Raw genomic sequence first — 18,584 nt, forward strand, 5'->3', positions numbered from 1 at the left:
CTCTGTGTGTGTGTGTGTGTGTGTGTGTGTGTGTGTGTGTGTGTGTGTGTGTGTGTGTGTGTGTATGTATGTGTGTGTGTGTGTGTGTGTGTGTGTGTATGTGTGTGTGTGTGTATGTGTGTGTGTGTGTGTGTGTGTGTGTGTGTGTGTGTGTGTGTGTGTGTGTGTGTGTGTGTGAGCGAGAGTCAAGAGTGTGTGAAATGGTCTACTCGTGTAAAGGCTGGCCAGACACTCAAGCTTACACACAGATACACCCACACAAACACACACACACACACAAACACACACACACACACACACACACACACACACACGCACACACACACACACACACACACACACACACACACACACACACACACACACACACACACACACACACACACACACACACACACACACACACACACACACGTTGGCAGGGGCCACAGCCAATCTGCTTGGCAAAGAAGAGGCCAATCTGGCCAACAGAAGGGGAGAGAGGGAAATGAAGAGAAAAAGACAGAAAGAAGAAACTGGAAAATGGTTTTGACATTTCTTTTTTCCCATGTGTAAACGTTGTGTATATGCACGTGTGTGTGTCTCTGACCTCGTATATGAATACTTGTGTGTGGAAGACAGTTCATTTGTTAACTTTTGCTTCACTTGTTGGTCACACTTCCACATGCTTGCACGCACTTTAACAGATACACACTAAGATACACACAAGTCAGAGCTGTATTTACTAAGAAGTATTAACTGCAGCTTCTATGCTTTGTCAAAATTATAAAACAGTTTGTACTCACCTATGGAAGTTGTGGCTGGAACTGGTTCTTTAGACACTGCACAAAATAAATGAAATCAAAGTCAATTTATTTTGATTGAAATGATTGGGGCAAACTAACAAAGAGTGGGATTATATGGAACAATGAATACTGTTTGTCCTGCATTTCATATGTGTTTATGGTTGTTGATTGTATTGGAATGTCGACCTCGTTATTTGAAATGTTTTGGGATCCTATTAACTATGTTTTGTATTTTGTTATTTATTCAATTATAATATTTGTTTGGGTGTGAGCAGGTATTGTCATCTGATCAAACTGTTGTGTGAATAGCTCTTGCCTGATAAATAAAATGTTTGTAATATTGCCTTTGAAGCCTGAATATGCGTATATGTGTTAAACATAACACCTTTAACCTTTTTTCACAAGTGTCAAAGTGCAAAGTAACTGTAAAAAACATGTTAGTTGGGTACAGGTCACACACTTAGAAGCTGTACGGCATGTTCTGCTAGTATCCACTGCCTAACATGTATGCAAACAATGATATGGTCAACCCAAAAAGGAAACTTGGAAGAAATACAGTATGTCAGTTTCTCCGGAGTCATTTATAGGGATAGTTTGAGCAGATGAAATCCCAACTGCATGAAACTCCACAGGCATTGAATCGTTGCCCAAAGCCTCTTCAAAGATTATGTGTGTGTGTGTTTGTGTGCGTGTTTAAGTGTGTACCTGAGTAGTAGGAATTCAGCAGGGATTTGCTCTGCAGTGTCTTGCCTCCCTGCACAGAGAATGAACAGGGAGAGGGGGAGGCTGGAGAAGGAGACACAAGGGAAGAGAGGTGAAGATAAGGTGAGAAAGAGGACGAGGAAACAAGAGGATGTACGGGAGAAGCAGGAGGTGGCGAAGTGAGCAGTGGAGTGGAAGGGGAGGTGTGTGACAGAATAGGAAGGAGAAGATGGAGAGGAGAACAGAAAAAGAGGACGAATTAGGAGGAGAAAATGGAATAGTGTAAGTGGGAAGTGTAAGGTGGAGATGAATATATGAAAGCAGAGACAGGAAGTGAAGTACAAATGGGGATACAGGACAAAAGGAGAAGGCCAAAGAGATAGAAGAGGGATAGGTCAGTGAGTGAATCTAAAAAGAAACAACAATCAATCATCACAGGACATGTTTAACAATGAAAACATACACAAAGAAATATCCATATTCAACTAAATGAGGAACAATCCAATAACACTAATGGCACCGTCAATGCTACCGTATTGAATTTTGCAATACAAAAGTGGTTCCGTCTCAATGAGCATGCACTCAAATATGACATGCTCTCAATGTTGGTCAATACGACTGATTTTGTGGCCGGTATAAAGAATGGCCGTTCAAAGTAAATGGATTGAATCAATGGAGAGGAACAATGATAGCATTTGTCCTGCTAACTCAGCTAGCCAGCACTTATTGAGCAGTGAACTACCTACTGTAGCCTCTCTTCACTTAAACTTAAAATGGATTTGTTATGTGTTTCTAGTGAGGACCAATGGAATTATGACTCCTTGCCGAGAGAAAAGTAGTTTGTAGTCAGTACTTGGGACAAAACCAAAGTTTATCGTATATGTGAGGTGATTGTCAATCTTAAGCCTAAGAAAAGCCTCAGTGCTACTTGGCATTAATTAATCATAATCTCTCCGCCAAAAGATAGTGCTTTTAAAATGTTGATAGGCCAGAATATCTAGCGTAATGAAAGGGTTGGGGTTTTCATTTTAGAGGGATATTGTTTAGATTTTCATTTTGGTGCACTTTTTTGGCTTTGACGGCTAGCTTCATGCATTGAATAGCTACTGCCTGTTCAAAGCTGCACTGTGGGAATAAAGTCAATAATAGAAAGAGTTGTAAAAAAGCTGAGCCCATACATTAATGCATATACATAGGGATCACCATCAGGTCTGCCAGGGGTTATAAATAAATGAAAGGTAGGATATACACACACACACACACACACACACACAATAAGATCAAACCCAGGGGGAATGCTGGGAGACTGACTGTGACATATTATATGCTACCTACTGTAAGGCTGTTCAATAATCCACACTATCTGAGCTAGCTTACACACATGTAGCGACACACTACCTGCAGCTAGTTGCTTTGCTGTGTGTGTGTGTGCTCACCTAAACGTAAAGACATGTATCCATACACTTTAAGAAGCCATTTAGTAATCATGCATGGCATCATATACAGTATTTTCACTCTTGTTCATAATGTATTTGTTTTGTGTGTTTGAGAGACCTGACGGTCCGAGCAGGGGCCATTAGTGGAAACTCTCCAACTGAAGGAACCTCTCCTCTGCCTCCCTTCATACTCAATGTGCCTCTCCTCTTCTGCCCCTGCGTTTCTTTGGCATTGTTTCAACCCCCCCCCACACTCCCCCCATCCCCTCTTCTTGTCACCTCCTTAGCTTGCTTCAGATGCACCTTCTCGCCTCTCCGTCCCGTGATATGACGTTTTAAAAGCTTTTTTGTGTTGTTGTCTCAGTTTAAGTAGAGCCAACTCATACTCAACGAACAAGTAGTATAGAAGAATTGTAAATCAATTAGCATGATGGTTTGTAAAACATTCTAGCTCGATGTTGAAAAGTTGTAAAAGCATTAGCAATATCCCAAGGGGTCTTTGGAAGGAGCCACTTATAACATCTTGTAATAATGGCAGCTAAGGTGACACTCAAGTTATCTATTTGTCTCGCTGTCACATTAAAAGAATATGAAGAGAATGGCTTGAGAGATACTAATGTAACATATGTGTAAGTGAGCAGCATCCATAAGTGCATGTGAGCAAAAAAGGTTTTGGAGAGAAACTCCCTCTGGAAGAAACTTTGTAATATGAGTCTTTGCAGAGCATTTATGCACAGCAACCTATAACACACTGCAGGAAAGGGAAATCCCCAAAAAGCATAATAAGGCCTCTTAATATAATTGAATAAATGTGCTCACCAGTAACTGTAAAATGTCTGACTATATATAAATAATATAGCACATGTTGTGTAAAATGGCAGTATAAAGGCCTCATCCAGTGTTTGTCATTTCACTAATGCTCTTAATAATAAGTGTGATGGTAATTTCCTGATGATTCCTCCATACAGGTGCCTTTTTGCCTAATTCATATTCTATTTGCTCGACTGTTTCCTGGCACGATTTCCCCCCTAGCAGACCATTTAGGTTCTATCTTCTTGTCATCTCTCTTTCTTCCCCATCACCTCTCCAAATACCCCGGAAAATATTTTCTCCTCTTCCGTTACAAAATGCCCCTCGTCTAATGCGTACCAGCACTGTATGCTAACGCGCCTCAAAAAGAAGCTCAACTTTAATACAGTGAGGAGTGTTCCTGCATACCAAAAGAAAACTGCTTTGACAGCAATGTCCTGTGAAGATAACTGGTGGCTGGGTGAGAATGCAATAACACAAAAAGGTTATTTGCCCTGCGAGGGTCCATCCGCGGAAATATTATTGGGTCCCCTACCCATCGTCAGCGTTTTTTCTCCGTCTCATTAGGACTGAGCCTGGATCAGTGACGCATGTGTGTGTCCTTTGTTTCTTTCCCTTTTTCAAATGTGTGTGTGATAACACTACCAACAGTGAAAGGGACGCAGTTAGAGGAAGACTATTTCATGGCACCAGCTCTGATGAACCAAACAGTTAATTGCCATGGATCCTAACAACAAGGTGTAGAAAGTCACAACAAATATATCTTTCATAGTCTATCCATATAGTTTCATTGGATTGATAATACAATACAATCTCCCTCTGGTTTGTGTCGCATTTGCCAAGACATACTCTTTACTTTCCTCCAAGGATGATAAATAAGAGGAAAGTCTGTCAAGTCCGAACTTCATTCACATATGCCTTAAATAAAGAAGACTTATTTGAATGCCAAAACTATATTTGGCCCGAGGCAAGGACCAGTCAACTGTGCCTGGAAGCACAAAATCCATGACTTATAAAATAGCCATTACTTCATCATATATTCAGTTCCCAGGAGAGATGTACCTCTTCTTTTCTAAATTCTTCAAACACGGAAACTGTGTTCATTAACTCAGCAAAAGCATAGCTAGGTTTAGTTGTAGGAATACTAATACAAAAACTAAAAACTTAATGAAGCAACCAAGGTCAAGAAGAAAATAAGCTTATTTTCTTAATGATGCTATTGCCCAATCAAGTTTATTTTACAAAGGACTTATTCTGCTAATTTACAGGTTCATGTTTGTATATTGTGCTTTTACTGTGACATGTTACCAAAGATGCCTTAATGTTCAAACAGTGCTTTCTTTTTTACTTTATTGTTCACCCTCTGTCTGAAACTAGAGCCCAGTCTGTTTTGATTGGTCAACCCCTTAGAGATATCCCGCCCCTTAGCCTATCACATTACAAAGTGTTCGAGTGCTAGCCAATAGAAGCTTGAATGTTGCATAGTGATGTGACTATGTTATGGAAGTAAACAAAGGAGTCCAATGGAGGCGTTTCAGGCAGGGGGGGTGTGTGTGAAACTCCCTCTGCAGGGAACTGTTAGCCTCTGCAGAACATTTACATGCACTAAATCCACTCAAATATGACACTACAGGAAAGGGAAAACCCTGCAAAAAGTACAATAGTGCTCTTTAAACCAATGTCAAAGCTTTATGGTACATTTATGGTCGAGAAAAAAGCAGTCCTCTCTAAGTGTTTTAAATGCAAAAACATTATTCTACGTGAGAGTTGCAGTGCGGACAGTAGGAAGAAGAGAGCAGGCAATTATGGGCGACATTAGCCTGCTACTTAGTCCCTCTCCAGCACTCCTGCTTTTCAACGGCCAAGCACTCCCAAAAGGCCAGCATGACATTTTCAGGAGAAGAAAATGTCCTTCTGAGGGGCCCTGTCAATTACCATGAACACACACACACACACACACACACACACACACACACACACACACACACACCACACACACACACACACACACACACACACACACACACACACACACAGAACACACACACACACATAACCGTGCAAATGCACAACGACTTTCATAAGATTGCCGTTGAAGTCACATTGATGGATTGGAGAAAGTCCCAATGCAATATGCACACATGTTCTTGCATGTGTTTGAGGCAGAAAAGTAAACGTTTAGGGTTGAGGGGAAATGATTACAGCAGCACTAAGTAAGATGGAGGCTAGTGAAGCAGCACAACATACTGCTGATATTACTAAAAAAGGAACATATGGAGAGTTTTATTATGAAAAAAAGTCCACTGTTTGAATAAATTAATCTGACAAAATAATTAATGGCACAGAGACTAGTATATGCATATTTTCTAGAAGGGAAAATAAACGTTATTACAATTTGAAACAAAGATTAAATTAAAGACATGTATTTAGGCTACGTTTTTTAATTATTATTTGACTTTCTGGTAACATATATTCTCTGAAGATTCTCCAAATGTAGGATGCAAATTGAGGTCAGAAGCACAGAGGATTTGACTCACTGAAGCCATTGAGGTCCTGGTTGGAGGTGGAGAAGGGGTCGTCTTTGTGCAGCGTGCTGACCTTGGTGGTGCTCTTATCAGCCGTGGTGACCGGGCCCATCTCCCTCTGCTGGGTGGAGCTGCTGGCCGTCTCTTTCTGCTTCTTTGCCAACTTCCTACAGTTTTATGAACAAATACACGTTACTGTAACAAGCATACACACAATGACATACAAACGGGTTTGTTTACACAAACAGACATGCATGACAAGTGTGGAATCCACATGCAGAACCTGAACACGTTCACAGGTATACAAACACACATACATCACCAGATCAGAAATACTGTCAAGGAAATCATTTATTGTGAGAACCGCAAGCAGAGGACAGTTTATTTGATCTAAACATGCAGTGATTTGAACACACAAATGTCAATATGGCCACATGAGGATGAACATTTGTTATGCATTGCGATATTCAAAAGTTCTTAAACATTGTTGTGGTGACCCACAACAGAGTGCAACTTGTTGACAGTATTAGAAGCTGTATAATCATGATATGAACAAATGATATTAGGAATTTTAGACATTTAAGGCTATGGTTAGAATGCATTTAACAAAGACAGCAACATTTAAGAAGACCTTTTGTTTTAGGGTTAGGGGTTAAGGTGCGTTCACACTCGACGCAAAGTTTCATTTTCGCAAATGACACAGCAAGAGTTCGATTTTTAGAAGAGTTAGAAATGTGCCTGACATGAATTATCTTTAACTAGAAACAAAACATCTTGTGTTATTGATGTGATCTCCATTCAGAACACATACATTATAAAAGTGTTCTGCCTACAGCAGTCTATTGGACACACTATCCAAAGCATTCATTCATGGTTTTTACTAATCAGTGGAGATTTGTTGGCATCATTTTGAAAAATGTTTTACAATGAAATGAAAAGTATGCTAATTGTATGTGAATCTTCCCTTTACGGCCGGTGTGAACGCACCATCAGGGTTCTTCCAGCATTGTTGTGGTGTTGTCCTGAAGTTGCAATTTAAGTAGTATAAAAGAAAAAGCTTTCCGATATCTTGCCTTTTGGAATTTAAACACCCTTCCAACATTAAACAGTCACTATCTACAGATCTCCTGCATTGGAATCAAATGCAGATCATATTTTTATAGGATTGAATGCTGATTAATAAGCATAACCACACATTTTTTCTCTTCCATTCACTGTCTGTGTGAGTGTCATAACTCCCATCTGTTGGCAATTTAATAGTTATTTTTTAGTTGTACCTGAACCTTCAGTTTTAAGTTCACTGAGGCACCAGATTGCGAACAAGTGACAGCAAGCCATTACAATCTGACATCGACTAGTAGATTCACCAGAAGTGGCAGAAGTACCACCATAAACAGATTTTTACAGTCTTGTCCTGTACGCATTTTCTGAACAAGTACCTCCAGAAGTCAGAAATGTTCTATGAGCCTGAACATACTGGAAGTGATAATAAGTGAGTCTTATTTTAAAAGTGTAATTCTGTCATTGACTGCATACTGAACGAACTGCTATTTTTAACGATGAGTAGGACCACCAAAACACTCCTTTGACTTTAGTCTTTCTGAGGCTCAATCATTTTAATTGGGGAGGAGGACCAGGTTAGGCACTTCCTGCATGCTTTCTGAGCCATAAGGTTATTTACCAGCACAGTGAGCATTCAGTGTAGATCTTTATCTTGTGTGTTCTACACAAGTGTGTGTCCAGATATCTGGTTTTATTTTTCAATTCAGAAAGAATGATGCAGAGAAAAGGACATTTTAATTTCACATCTCAAATGCAAACAAAAATAAAATGTAACAGGTATACTATAAAACCTTGGAACAATATTGTTACAAGTTTCTGCTTTGACAATTGCTTATTATTCACATTGTACATTTTACATTGGCATTATCAATGGATTGGTTTAGAAGTCAGCATGTTCTTAACCAGCTGTCATGGGAGTACAGTGAAGAAAACCTAAATCTCAATTAAAGTCACTGGAGTAGATAGTCCATAACCCCAAACAATTTCAAAGCACACTGCTTGGGTGTCATGCAAAAATATTTTTGGGGCAATTCATTTAAATTAAAAAGGATAATAAATATGGCACTGGATTTGCAGAAAATGGTAAATAATATGATATACTTTAACGTATTGTCATTTGAAATACAAATAAAACATTGGCTTTTAAAATAAAAGTAATGAATGAATCTTATTTTCCCAATAACTTACAACAGAAACAAAGCTATTTTTATTTAAGGAACTACAATATGTGTGACCCACCTTTGAAACATCCTTTTTACACATGTTCCTTTACCAACTATGATCTGATATTACAATTGGAGTTGAGTTTGAAGCCAGCAATCTGACACAAATGTAGAACACTGTGCAGCTACCCATAATGGCCGTTCCATGGGATTATTATTAATTTAAATGCCATGGGAGTCTTTCTTAGGCCCCGTCGACACGGAGATGAAAGCGAAAACGAACCAAGGTCTATATCAAAAAAGTTTTCCGTCCACACGGAATCGGGACAAGAAACGTGTCCGTCCACACGAGACCCTCGACCCGCTGTAGTACATACGCCGGGCCTGTAAGTGGCGCTGTACTTCCGCCACAAAATACACCAAAAGCAACGAATAAGATCCCCCAAGCATGGTTGCCCTTCTGGTTATTCTCCGCGGTGGATTTAGCAACATGTAGCTCATGTAGTTCTCCATGTCCACTTGTTGCTGATGGTTGTGGTAGAGGAGCTGTAGATTTTGCACTAACATCTGTAGCATGGTCAGTAGCGTCTGGAGCACGAAAGCAACCCTGTGATCCGCCATTGTTGTTTTTGCGAAACGCATCAGCAATGACGCGGGGCTGAGCAGGAGAGGAGGGGAGAGGCGGGGCTATGATCGTTTAGGGCGTACACACGGCCCCGCAAGCGTTACGTTACCAGACCTTCCCACTTTGGGAAGCACTATCGTTTGAGGGCTTCATTTCCGCGGTTCCGTTACGGCCTCGTGTGGATAAAGAACTATAGCGGATAACACGCGTTTCGTCTCCGTGTGGACGGGGCCTTAGTTTGCCCCAATATGCTTCATTTAGCATGAGTCCTTGTTTACCCAGATTCACTTCAACTGAAAGCAAAACTCATAGAATCACAATGGACATATTTGTGGGAAAATACGCTAAGTTGGAAAACACAAGTTTGGCTTACATATCTATTACAAAACCAAGACTATCAATTTCACTTGATGATGATGACCAGCCAAAGCTTCACATTTAGGTAAAGCTTTTCTTTAATAGACCAATGTCTCTAAACCTTCCACTCATTTCAAAAAGTTGTTAGAGTTGTATTCGTGTTAGGATTGGTGGAATGTCTTTTATTTAACTTTTTAAGGCTTAGTTTACTTCCAGCTACAATTTAAACGTTTACTGATCAGAAAACTGATTTGCCTTCTCAAGTGTTTAGCAACAAAACACTAAACAGAGATCTAATAATACTGCACTGCCACAAACTACCAAAACATAGCAACACAAGTTTCTCACAGAGTGTGCAAGCCATGTGTACTGCCTGCTGTGCTTTGCGAATGAACAACAGATACCATCCCTAAATATGTATCAGTAGGAATCCTTTTCAGATTTATTTCAAGATGAGTCATATGAACAACATCCTGATCTCTTTTCAGAAGTCAACAGAAAACCTCCTCCATTACCCACCAACACAATCTTCTACCTACTTGAAGTGTCTGATATCCAGTCACGAATGGCATACAGTGGGCTGTAAGTGTGTGTGTGTGTGTGTTTGCATAAGCATTTGCGATAAGGCAGGCAAGTGTTTGTGTGTACTTGTTTCTGTGAGCAAACACTTGATCTCATGAAGGCTGCTTACTGCGTGTGCTGAACCTGCAGTTTTGTGTGTGTGTGTGTGTGTGTGTGTGTGTGTGTGTGTGTGTGTGTGTGTGTGTGTGTGTGTGTGTGTGTTAGTGTATGTTGTACTTGGCCATTGGTGCAAACTGGCCAGTGAGTTGGTGTGTTTCTCTCCGAACTATCACGAAGCCGCCTTATACGCCTGCTTAAAAAACTGCTCCATCCTGCACAGTCGCTACAAAAGGCAAATAGGAAAACACTTCTTTAATTCAAAGCATTACTCATATCATCCCTACAATAACTAATCAAGTCTCAAATATGTCATGAAATACTTTGAGGTTGAGTCAAACAGTATGGTTTTTTAAATAAAGAAAAGGAAAATCTATGTATTTAAATAAAAAAAATCTCCAACAATGGTCATATGACTCAGTTCTCAAATCTATGTCAATCTTTAAACAAACACACAGAAGATCATTTCTGTGAAGTGTACTTATTTTGAACACTCTTGCAAAAATAATCAAACATGCATCCTCCTCCAAATCCGCCGGCAAATTATTAGTTTTTGTTCCTCTACATAAAAAGGAACATTACTGCCCGCTCGGCACTACACGTTTGCGTTGGATGTAAATCAAGGCTGCAGAATCATCCAATGCGAACAGAAATCCTATGGAGACTGGGCTGGCGGCCATCTTTGCGTGTGTCTGTGTGTGCATGCTGGGTGCCTTTACACACAAGAATAATATGAGTCCACGTGATCACCTGCGCTTGCTGTGCGATTTATTATCTATGATCTTTTTGTGTTGGTTTTGGGGAATGTGCTTCTCTAGGATTTGCATTTGTAGAGCCCTCTACGGGTCAAAAAGCAATAAAAGGGAGGTCAATATCTGTAAAGAATGATAGGCACTTTTACTTGCAATGATATTTGTGTGAGGTAAAGCAATATGCAGAAACACAAAAATAAAAGGGTGTCACTGTCATTGTACTTTGTGTGTGTCTGCGTGTTTTGGTATGTATCACTATTGGGAGACATAATTTCGTCTACACAATCACGACATGAGGACCTCTGCAGTTTAGGGATAAAACATCAATGTGTGTGTCCATTAAGTGGGTCTGGGATCAGAACATGAGTTGTACTTTTACAAGCAATCCAGCCAAGAAACAAATACATATAAATGAAAGAGGGATTATTGATCAAGGAAGAAGGAAGTGAAACGAGGACAAAATAAAGTAGAGAAATAAATGAAACATTAATCAATCCATCAGCACCTCTTCAGACTGGCTTTTAATTTGAGAATTATGTTGTGTTGCTGTTTTAATATATATATTTTTTATTCTACTATAATATGTGTTGCTGTTTTAATAATTTTGTATTATATTTCATCTCGTTTTATCACCACTTTAAAGCGTCTTTGAGCACCTGAAAAAGCGCTTTAAAATGAAATGTATTATTATTATGAATTAGATATACTAGCATCCTTTAAAGGAAGCAAATGAAAAGTTTGAAGAATAAACAAGGTGATGAGGGCGGAAAAAATAACCATAGGAACGAGAGGGAGTGTTAGAAAGAAAGAAAAGTGCAAGACGGAAAAGGAAGCATGGCCCTGGTAAAGTGTCGCCCATAATAATTTCCCTCCATCAACCCCGGTTCAACCACCTCACCAATTTACAGGTGACAGTGCCTCAACAGCTCCCGTGTGATTGGAGCTTAGAGTGGCCTATTCCTGGCTATCTGACTGCACTTTGACAGAAAGTGGGCAGGAGACGAGGCAGAGTAGGTGAGCAAAGAAAAGAAAGCCAAATCTAAAAGATGAAGAGATGGAGAGAGCATGCAGAAAAGAGAAAAGGGTGAAGTGACAAACAACGCAGAGAAGCAGGTGAAAGGAGAGGAGTCAGAAAAGCAACAGATAGAATTGTGATAAAGGAAATGCTTTCTCCACCCCTCCCCCATTCCTTCTCTCCACCTTTACCTATCACACATTCATCTCGTTAATGGACTCATTTAAATGACAAATTCCATGCATATTGTAAGTGGCAATGAGTGCAACGTAATCCTTCTTTAATGAATGTCATGTCAGCAGTTCATTAAGCACTGAGGTTAGATAATCATGGACTACTTGGCCCCCCCGGCGATGATAATTGCAGGCTCTCTGATCTGCCGGTAATGAGCGACGCGTGGCAGATTCAGTTGATTTTGTTAAGGTGGGGGAGGGGGGCCCAGAGCTTCATTTGATGGCTGAGACACGAGATGAGACGATAGAGTGAGTGAGGCGAATCTGTAGTACATTTAGTAATCATGAGCAAATGACTGCTTTTTAATTATTGTTCATTTGATACATTAGGTGCTATGAGCACTTGTAGGGTTCATTTCCCACACGATGGATATCCATATCTTTCAGTATTTATAATATTTAAATAATGCAGTTTTGTGAATCTTGGTGCTACCAATCAAGTCTTTTTTTCTGTAAAATATACAGACATTTGTTTTCAATGTTTGCAATTGTCTATATACTGTTAAAGCGTCTGTCACTGTCATTCAATTTGAGATTTGTTCATGTTTGCGGCCTTTTAAAGAGGCCCCATTGTACTCATTTTGAGTTTTATATCAGTATGTACTAGTGTCTCTACTGGGACATGTCTCCATGCTTTAATGTTCAAAAAGCTCTTTATTTTTCTCAAACCTCTTTTCACCCTCTGTCTGAAACCAGAGTCCAGTCTGCTCATGTCACAGCAGGATTTGGAAAAACGTGTCCATGCTTTTATCTTCAGTAGACTCGACTACTGTAATGGTGTCTTTGCAAGTCTCACTAAAAAATCTATTAGGAAGCTGCAGCTGATTCAGAACGCTGCTGCTCGAGTCCTCACTAACACTAAGAAAGTGGATCACATCACTCCTGTTCTGAAGTCTTTACACTGGCTTCCTGTGTGTCAAAGAATAGATTTCAAAATACTGCTGCTGGTTTATAAAGCACTGAATGGTTTAGGCCCAAAATACATTTCTGACCTCCTGCTAAATTATGAACCATCCAGATCTCTCAGGTCTTCAGGGACTGGTCAGCTTTCTGTCCCCAGAGTCAGAACTAAACATGGAGAAGCAGCGTTCAGTTATTATGCTCCAAATATCTGGAACAAACTCCCAGAAACCTGCAGGTCCGCTGCAACTCTGACTACTTTTAAATCCAGGCTGAAAACTTTTATTTTTGTCGCTGCTTTTAATTGAAATTGAGCCGTTGTGTTCATCAGTAAAGTGGAACTTCTGTGTGAACTATTCATATCTTAGACTGCAATGTAACTTTTTATTCATGTATTTTTTCTTTTAATGTTTCTTTTATTATATTTTACTGTTTTTAAATGCCTTTGTCTGAATGTCTTTCATTTTTGTAAAGCACCTTGAATTGCCTTGTGTTGAAAGGTGCTATATAAATACACTTGCCTTGCTCTGACTGGTCAGCTTGACGGCTCTGTTGTGATTGTTTAACCGCTTAGATAAGTGTTGTAAATGTCCCGTCCCTTGGCATATCAAATCATTAGCCGCTTTCACACCAAGTACTTTGCTGTACTTAGTTCCCAGCACTTAGTTCCCAGCACTTAGTTCCCAGCACTTAGTACCCCCATGGAACTAAGAGCCGATCGCGTTCACACCGGAATAAGTTCCCTGAGGGAAGATTACGTAAATGAAGCCGCTGACGTCACTTCTTCTTCTGCTTTGGGTTTACTGGCAGGCCGCAAACCACTTCACGGCGTATACTGCCACCTGAAGTCCCCGGCCGGAAGTCCCCGGAGTTGGGGACTGGCTTCAGTAGAAGCTGCTGGGACTCCCAGCAGCTTCTACTGAAGCCTTCCGAGTAAATCGCCAGAACGACCACACCTCCTCATCTCCACCGCTCCCATGTTTTTTTGTGTTGCCATAAGTTATTCTCTCTCCGTTGGTGAGCGGGGCTAATGCTAATAATGCGGAGAGTTTTACGGGGCGTGGTTTCAATTTGCCCAGCCAATCGAAAATGGTACTTTTTCTCCCCAGGATAGTACCACCTCTCTAGCAGGCACTAAAAATGGGGGTAAAAGTTATCTGAACTAAGTTCTCTCTTTGGTGTGAATGCAAAATTCCAAGCACTAACGGAACTAAACAGGAAAAGTACGGGTAAAAGCGCCTAATGTGTTGTAGCGCCAATAGAAGCGTTAGTGTTACATAGTGATGTCACTATGTTACAGAAGTAAACAAAGAGTCCAATGGAGGCGTTTCAGGCAATGGGTGGGATAATAGCAAAAGGTAAAGGTAAAAGCCCAAAAAGTAAAATTGTGCTTCTGTAGTTTTACTAAGAAATTAAACAGTTCAAATATTCAAGCAATTTTTTACATTTGAAGAATAGGCTTCTGGCATTATATGTGTGTTGCACGTTAAGTTATGAAATGCTTTCATTTAGGGGATTTATTTTGTGTTAAAATGGTGTTGTCTGTATATGTAGCTACAAATTGTATCTGTATAGCTAAAATAATGGACCATTTTGGGGCGGAGGTGGCGAAGTCGATAGGGACTTGGCTTGGCAACTGGAAGGTCACCAGTTCAAGTCCCGGCAAGACCAAGTGCTACCGAGGTGTCCCTGAGCAAGGCACCGTTCCCTACACTGCTCCCCGGGCGCCGTTCAAAATGGCAGCACACTGCTCCTAACACTAGGATGGGTCAAATGCAGAGAAACAATTTTCCCACGAGGGATTAATAAAGTATATCAAAATCAAATGCAACATGTTTTGTTATTTTCGTGGAAAGTGGTGCATGCAGAGGGCATTGCATTTGAGCAGAAGTCTCGTGAGTTATCAGGGGCCACCTTAAGGCGTGAAATCAAACAAGGAAACAGCATTTGCTTCACTTGTGGAGGGATTGACAGAACCGGCGTATCATGGCGAGGATGGCCTCAGCCAGTGGGTTGGCAGACTGATAGCTCAAGCCATCCCCAGCCGGCTCAGACAGACAGGCCGTCACTTCAGGAGGACAGCGGCGCTCCAGAGGAGGCTGCAGGCCCAGCCAAAATACACTTTCATCTATATATCACAGGATTTACAGGCAGACCCAGCAAGGGAGGGAGATGGAGGAATAGAGAGGGATGAGAGAGAGCAGATACAGCCCCACACCAACACATCAGGAGTCTTGTAAAACTTTAAATCCCTCTCTCATCTAACAGTAAACATCTTTAGGCTATTGCTGTGTGTGTGTGTGTGTGTGTGTGTGTGTGTGTGTGTGTGTGTGTGTGTGTGTGTGTGTGTGTGTGTGTGTGAGTGTGTGTGTGATTTTTACATCAGGTGTTTAAAAAGAAAAACAAGAACACTGCTCATTTCTTTTTCCGGCCTTGTCAATCATTGTTGTTATTATACACAAATATGTTGTTGTGTCCCTGTCTTTAAATATGTGAGTGTTTTGTTTATGCTGTTACACACTTCGTAACCTTGTCTTTGATATGATTGTGTTCATTAATTCAGGAACCACAAACCAAACAAAAGTCAATGTTTGAGGGTGGTATGAATATTGATATTTAAGCGCAACATAAATAGATTAAAACAAATCTGATATTGATACAAAGACCAATATTCAGTCCCGAAAATAAACATTTTTGATGAGGGTCCTCGGGATCTACAAAGCAAGAGTGGGACAAAAAACATGTTTCCCAAAAAAAAAGTAAAACAAGTTATATCATCTGTGAGCTGTGTGTTCGCACAAAACTTTGCTTGAAGTGTGTATATTTTGGCATTGTCAATATGGCAATGTGTATTCTATTTTTTTTTTAGCATAAACACATTAACGAGTGTCACAAATCTGCAACCCACATACATGGCTGGCACCTTCCTAATTGTGTCAGTTTCTCAGTGTAAAGAAGTCATTTCTGGTTGGGTGAGCCAGCCTCAGGGCGGCTGTTTTAAGAAGAAGTGGAATATGATGAATGTTCCGCTCGGTTAGGACTCTGCTGCACATTTGGAGGACATTTTCAGATGCTTTGAAGACAGCTGGAGAAGCAGGGATTTGTAGGTGAGCTCGGGGCAACAGAGTGCATGCATGCGCGTGTGTGTGTGTGTGTGTGTGTGTGTGTGTGTGTGTGTGTGTGTGTGTGTGTGTGTGTGTGTGTGTGTGTGTGTGTGTGTGTGTGTGTGTGTGTGTGTGTGTGTGTGTGTGTGTGTTGTGCATGTATGAACGGACAGCTATAACAGTGCCTCATTATAATTGGTTAATAAGCAGGAAATGGCTGGAGAAGATAACAGTGAATTACATTGACCTTTTAGGGTGAGACACTCTAAGAGAAGGGGCGTGCAAACAATGCAGATGAAGTCTGACTGAAGTCACCCTCTCAGCACCAAACTAACGCTGTAGTTAATCACGAGTGTCCTGATAACTACCAGACCAACAATGATGTCTGAAAAGTATCACAAACGTTAACAAAGATGCAGAAAGCTGAACACCCTTAAGTTAGCATTTAGGTAACTAAACTTAAGGAAATGACTCAGCAACTCCTCCAATAGAAGTGTTCTGCCACTAATATTGGTTGTGTATAATTGTGTTAAAGCACAGCCGGATAATGAGGAAAGTGTTTAAAGCTAACCAGTAGCTTGTTATATGGTTTCTAAACTTTATAAGCAAAGCCCTTTAAAGTAAGGAGCTCCATTACATTAAAGCGACTTACAGTAAGTGCATTCAACATTCATACAGAAAGCCCATTAGCCTTCAGTTAGCCAGACCCTTCAATACAGAAGTCTTTTGGTTTTTTTCAAAATGTTTTGGTACTACATATCTGTCTAACTTTGTACATACAGTGATCTGTTTCTAGTCTTCGAATGAAAATAAAGTTTGGGAAAATAAAATGTTATTTAAGGAAGTACTTAAGGAATTGTCACAGCTTTTTAGGGGATTTTTGAGGTTTGAACTCGAGTAAAGTTGAGTTTGAGTCCAACTTTCACAGCTGATAATAGCTTTATTGCCTTATTGTAAGGCTGAATCTACTAAAGACTATGAAACTGATTTTAAACACAAGTATAGACATATAATAATATATTCTTTAAGAGTTATTATTTATAGCCACCTGCCCAATGAAGTTGTGTGCCTGCAGGGTGTCCTGTTTTTCTACCAGGCAAGTTTGTCCTGCAGACCTTTCACAATGCAGTGTACATGTTGTTGACTGGCTAAATAAACAGGTGGAATATGGGTTCCATTTTGGCCAGAGGAAGTTCTTTTTTTAGCATATTGTCAAGAAGGTTTCTGATTATTTTGAGTGAAACAATGTATATCCTCAAATTCATGGGGTTAAATTCTAACAGGATGCAAGAAAACAAGACAGAATCATAACAAAAATCAAAAGCTTGTCATAAGGAACACATTATGGGTTGAAAAAGGAATTATTCCTGATGTGAAATATCTACTTACAGGTAATAAGAGTAGGAATAAGCATGTCTTCTGAAGCATGGTGAGGTGAGGCCGATGATGACAACAGAGCAAAACCCAGAAGAAGGACAAACACATTGGATTAGTTCATGGTCTGAATGAAGAATTGTTTTTGACTCGTTGACATTACATGTTTTTTCCCAATGTTTCAGTTTGTCTTCTTATCCAACTGTTCAAACCTGTCTATCTAACGGCTGATTCTACAGATCGTTTTATGTGTCCTCATATGAAAATAGTTTGCTGTCTTTCACCCTCCCCTCCCTGGACTAAAGCTTTTACAGACGCTGAGTGGTTGCCTGTCCAACCAACAGTTTGACAGTATCTCTTTTTAGTTGTCTGGCCATGCTGAGTTTTTCTTTGCTGCCAGAGGGTCAATATGTCTGTATGTATTAAGTCTACTTCCTCGTTTGAAGAGAAAGGCCATTTGGAGGCCATCTATGGAAGATGTTACAGTTGTTCCACTATACATCAGCTGATGTGGTCAGCACTCAATTCAATGAATTATGGGTTCATTAGGAGCCCTTTAGCTTGTGAAATGTCCCTTACCCACAAAGTACACTATTTTCAAAGGAGATTGGCTTTTAAGAGATGAAAACATAGACTTGAATTTCATCATTAATCTTGTGCTTCATGTAAAGTTTTATCACACACTATGTTGAGTAATATCATTTAAATGATATTATATAAATTAAACATATAACATGACAGTATTAAAATGCTTTATGTCGTTTTATATACATTAATAATTTCAAAGAATGTCAACAAATAATAGTTACTTACCATAAACATGTAGTTTTCAAGGTTTATTTCAGGACATACTTCAGTCCAGAAAATCCCACAGTAATCAATTTGTTTTATTTATGTATTATTTACCTACCCAATCTAAAGATCTAGTTATGGATGGTTGGAAAATTATTCATCCTAGTTCAAAAATGGGTTTTAATATGACTTTATTAAAATACACTTTCACAGACAGTATTGCTGTTAGTGCCTACAACTCTTTACTCAACATGGTGTGTGCTGATGTTAG

At 39.9% G+C, this 18,584-nt stretch overlaps 1 protein-coding gene across 19 annotated transcripts in view; it reads right to left on the reverse strand.

Moving 5' to 3' along the window:
• ptprt (protein tyrosine phosphatase receptor type T) overlaps positions 1-18,584 on the reverse strand; it is a 397,778-nt gene that overhangs the window by 86,752 nt on the left and 292,442 nt on the right. For 13 of the 19 annotated variants that reach the window (XM_034201114.1, XM_034201107.1, XM_034201120.1 and 10 more), the window contains 3 exons: positions 6,271-6,425; positions 1,491-1,571; positions 786-821 (listed from right to left, as the gene is read on the reverse strand). In XM_034201114.1, the coding sequence (XP_034057005.1) occupies positions 786-821; positions 1,491-1,571; positions 6,271-6,425 (272 nt within the window). Of the gene's footprint in view, positions 1-785; positions 822-1,490; positions 1,572-6,270; positions 6,426-17,536; positions 17,567-18,584 lie in introns of all 19 variants that reach the window. The other 6 variants (XM_034201105.1, XM_034201119.1, XM_034201110.1 and 3 more) reach the window with 2 other exon arrangements.

The sequence above is a fragment of the Gymnodraco acuticeps genome, unplaced genomic scaffold (assembly GCF_902827175.1).
Source record: "Gymnodraco acuticeps unplaced genomic scaffold, fGymAcu1.1, whole genome shotgun sequence".
Classification (NCBI taxonomy): domain Eukaryota; kingdom Metazoa; phylum Chordata; class Actinopteri; order Perciformes; family Bathydraconidae; genus Gymnodraco; species Gymnodraco acuticeps.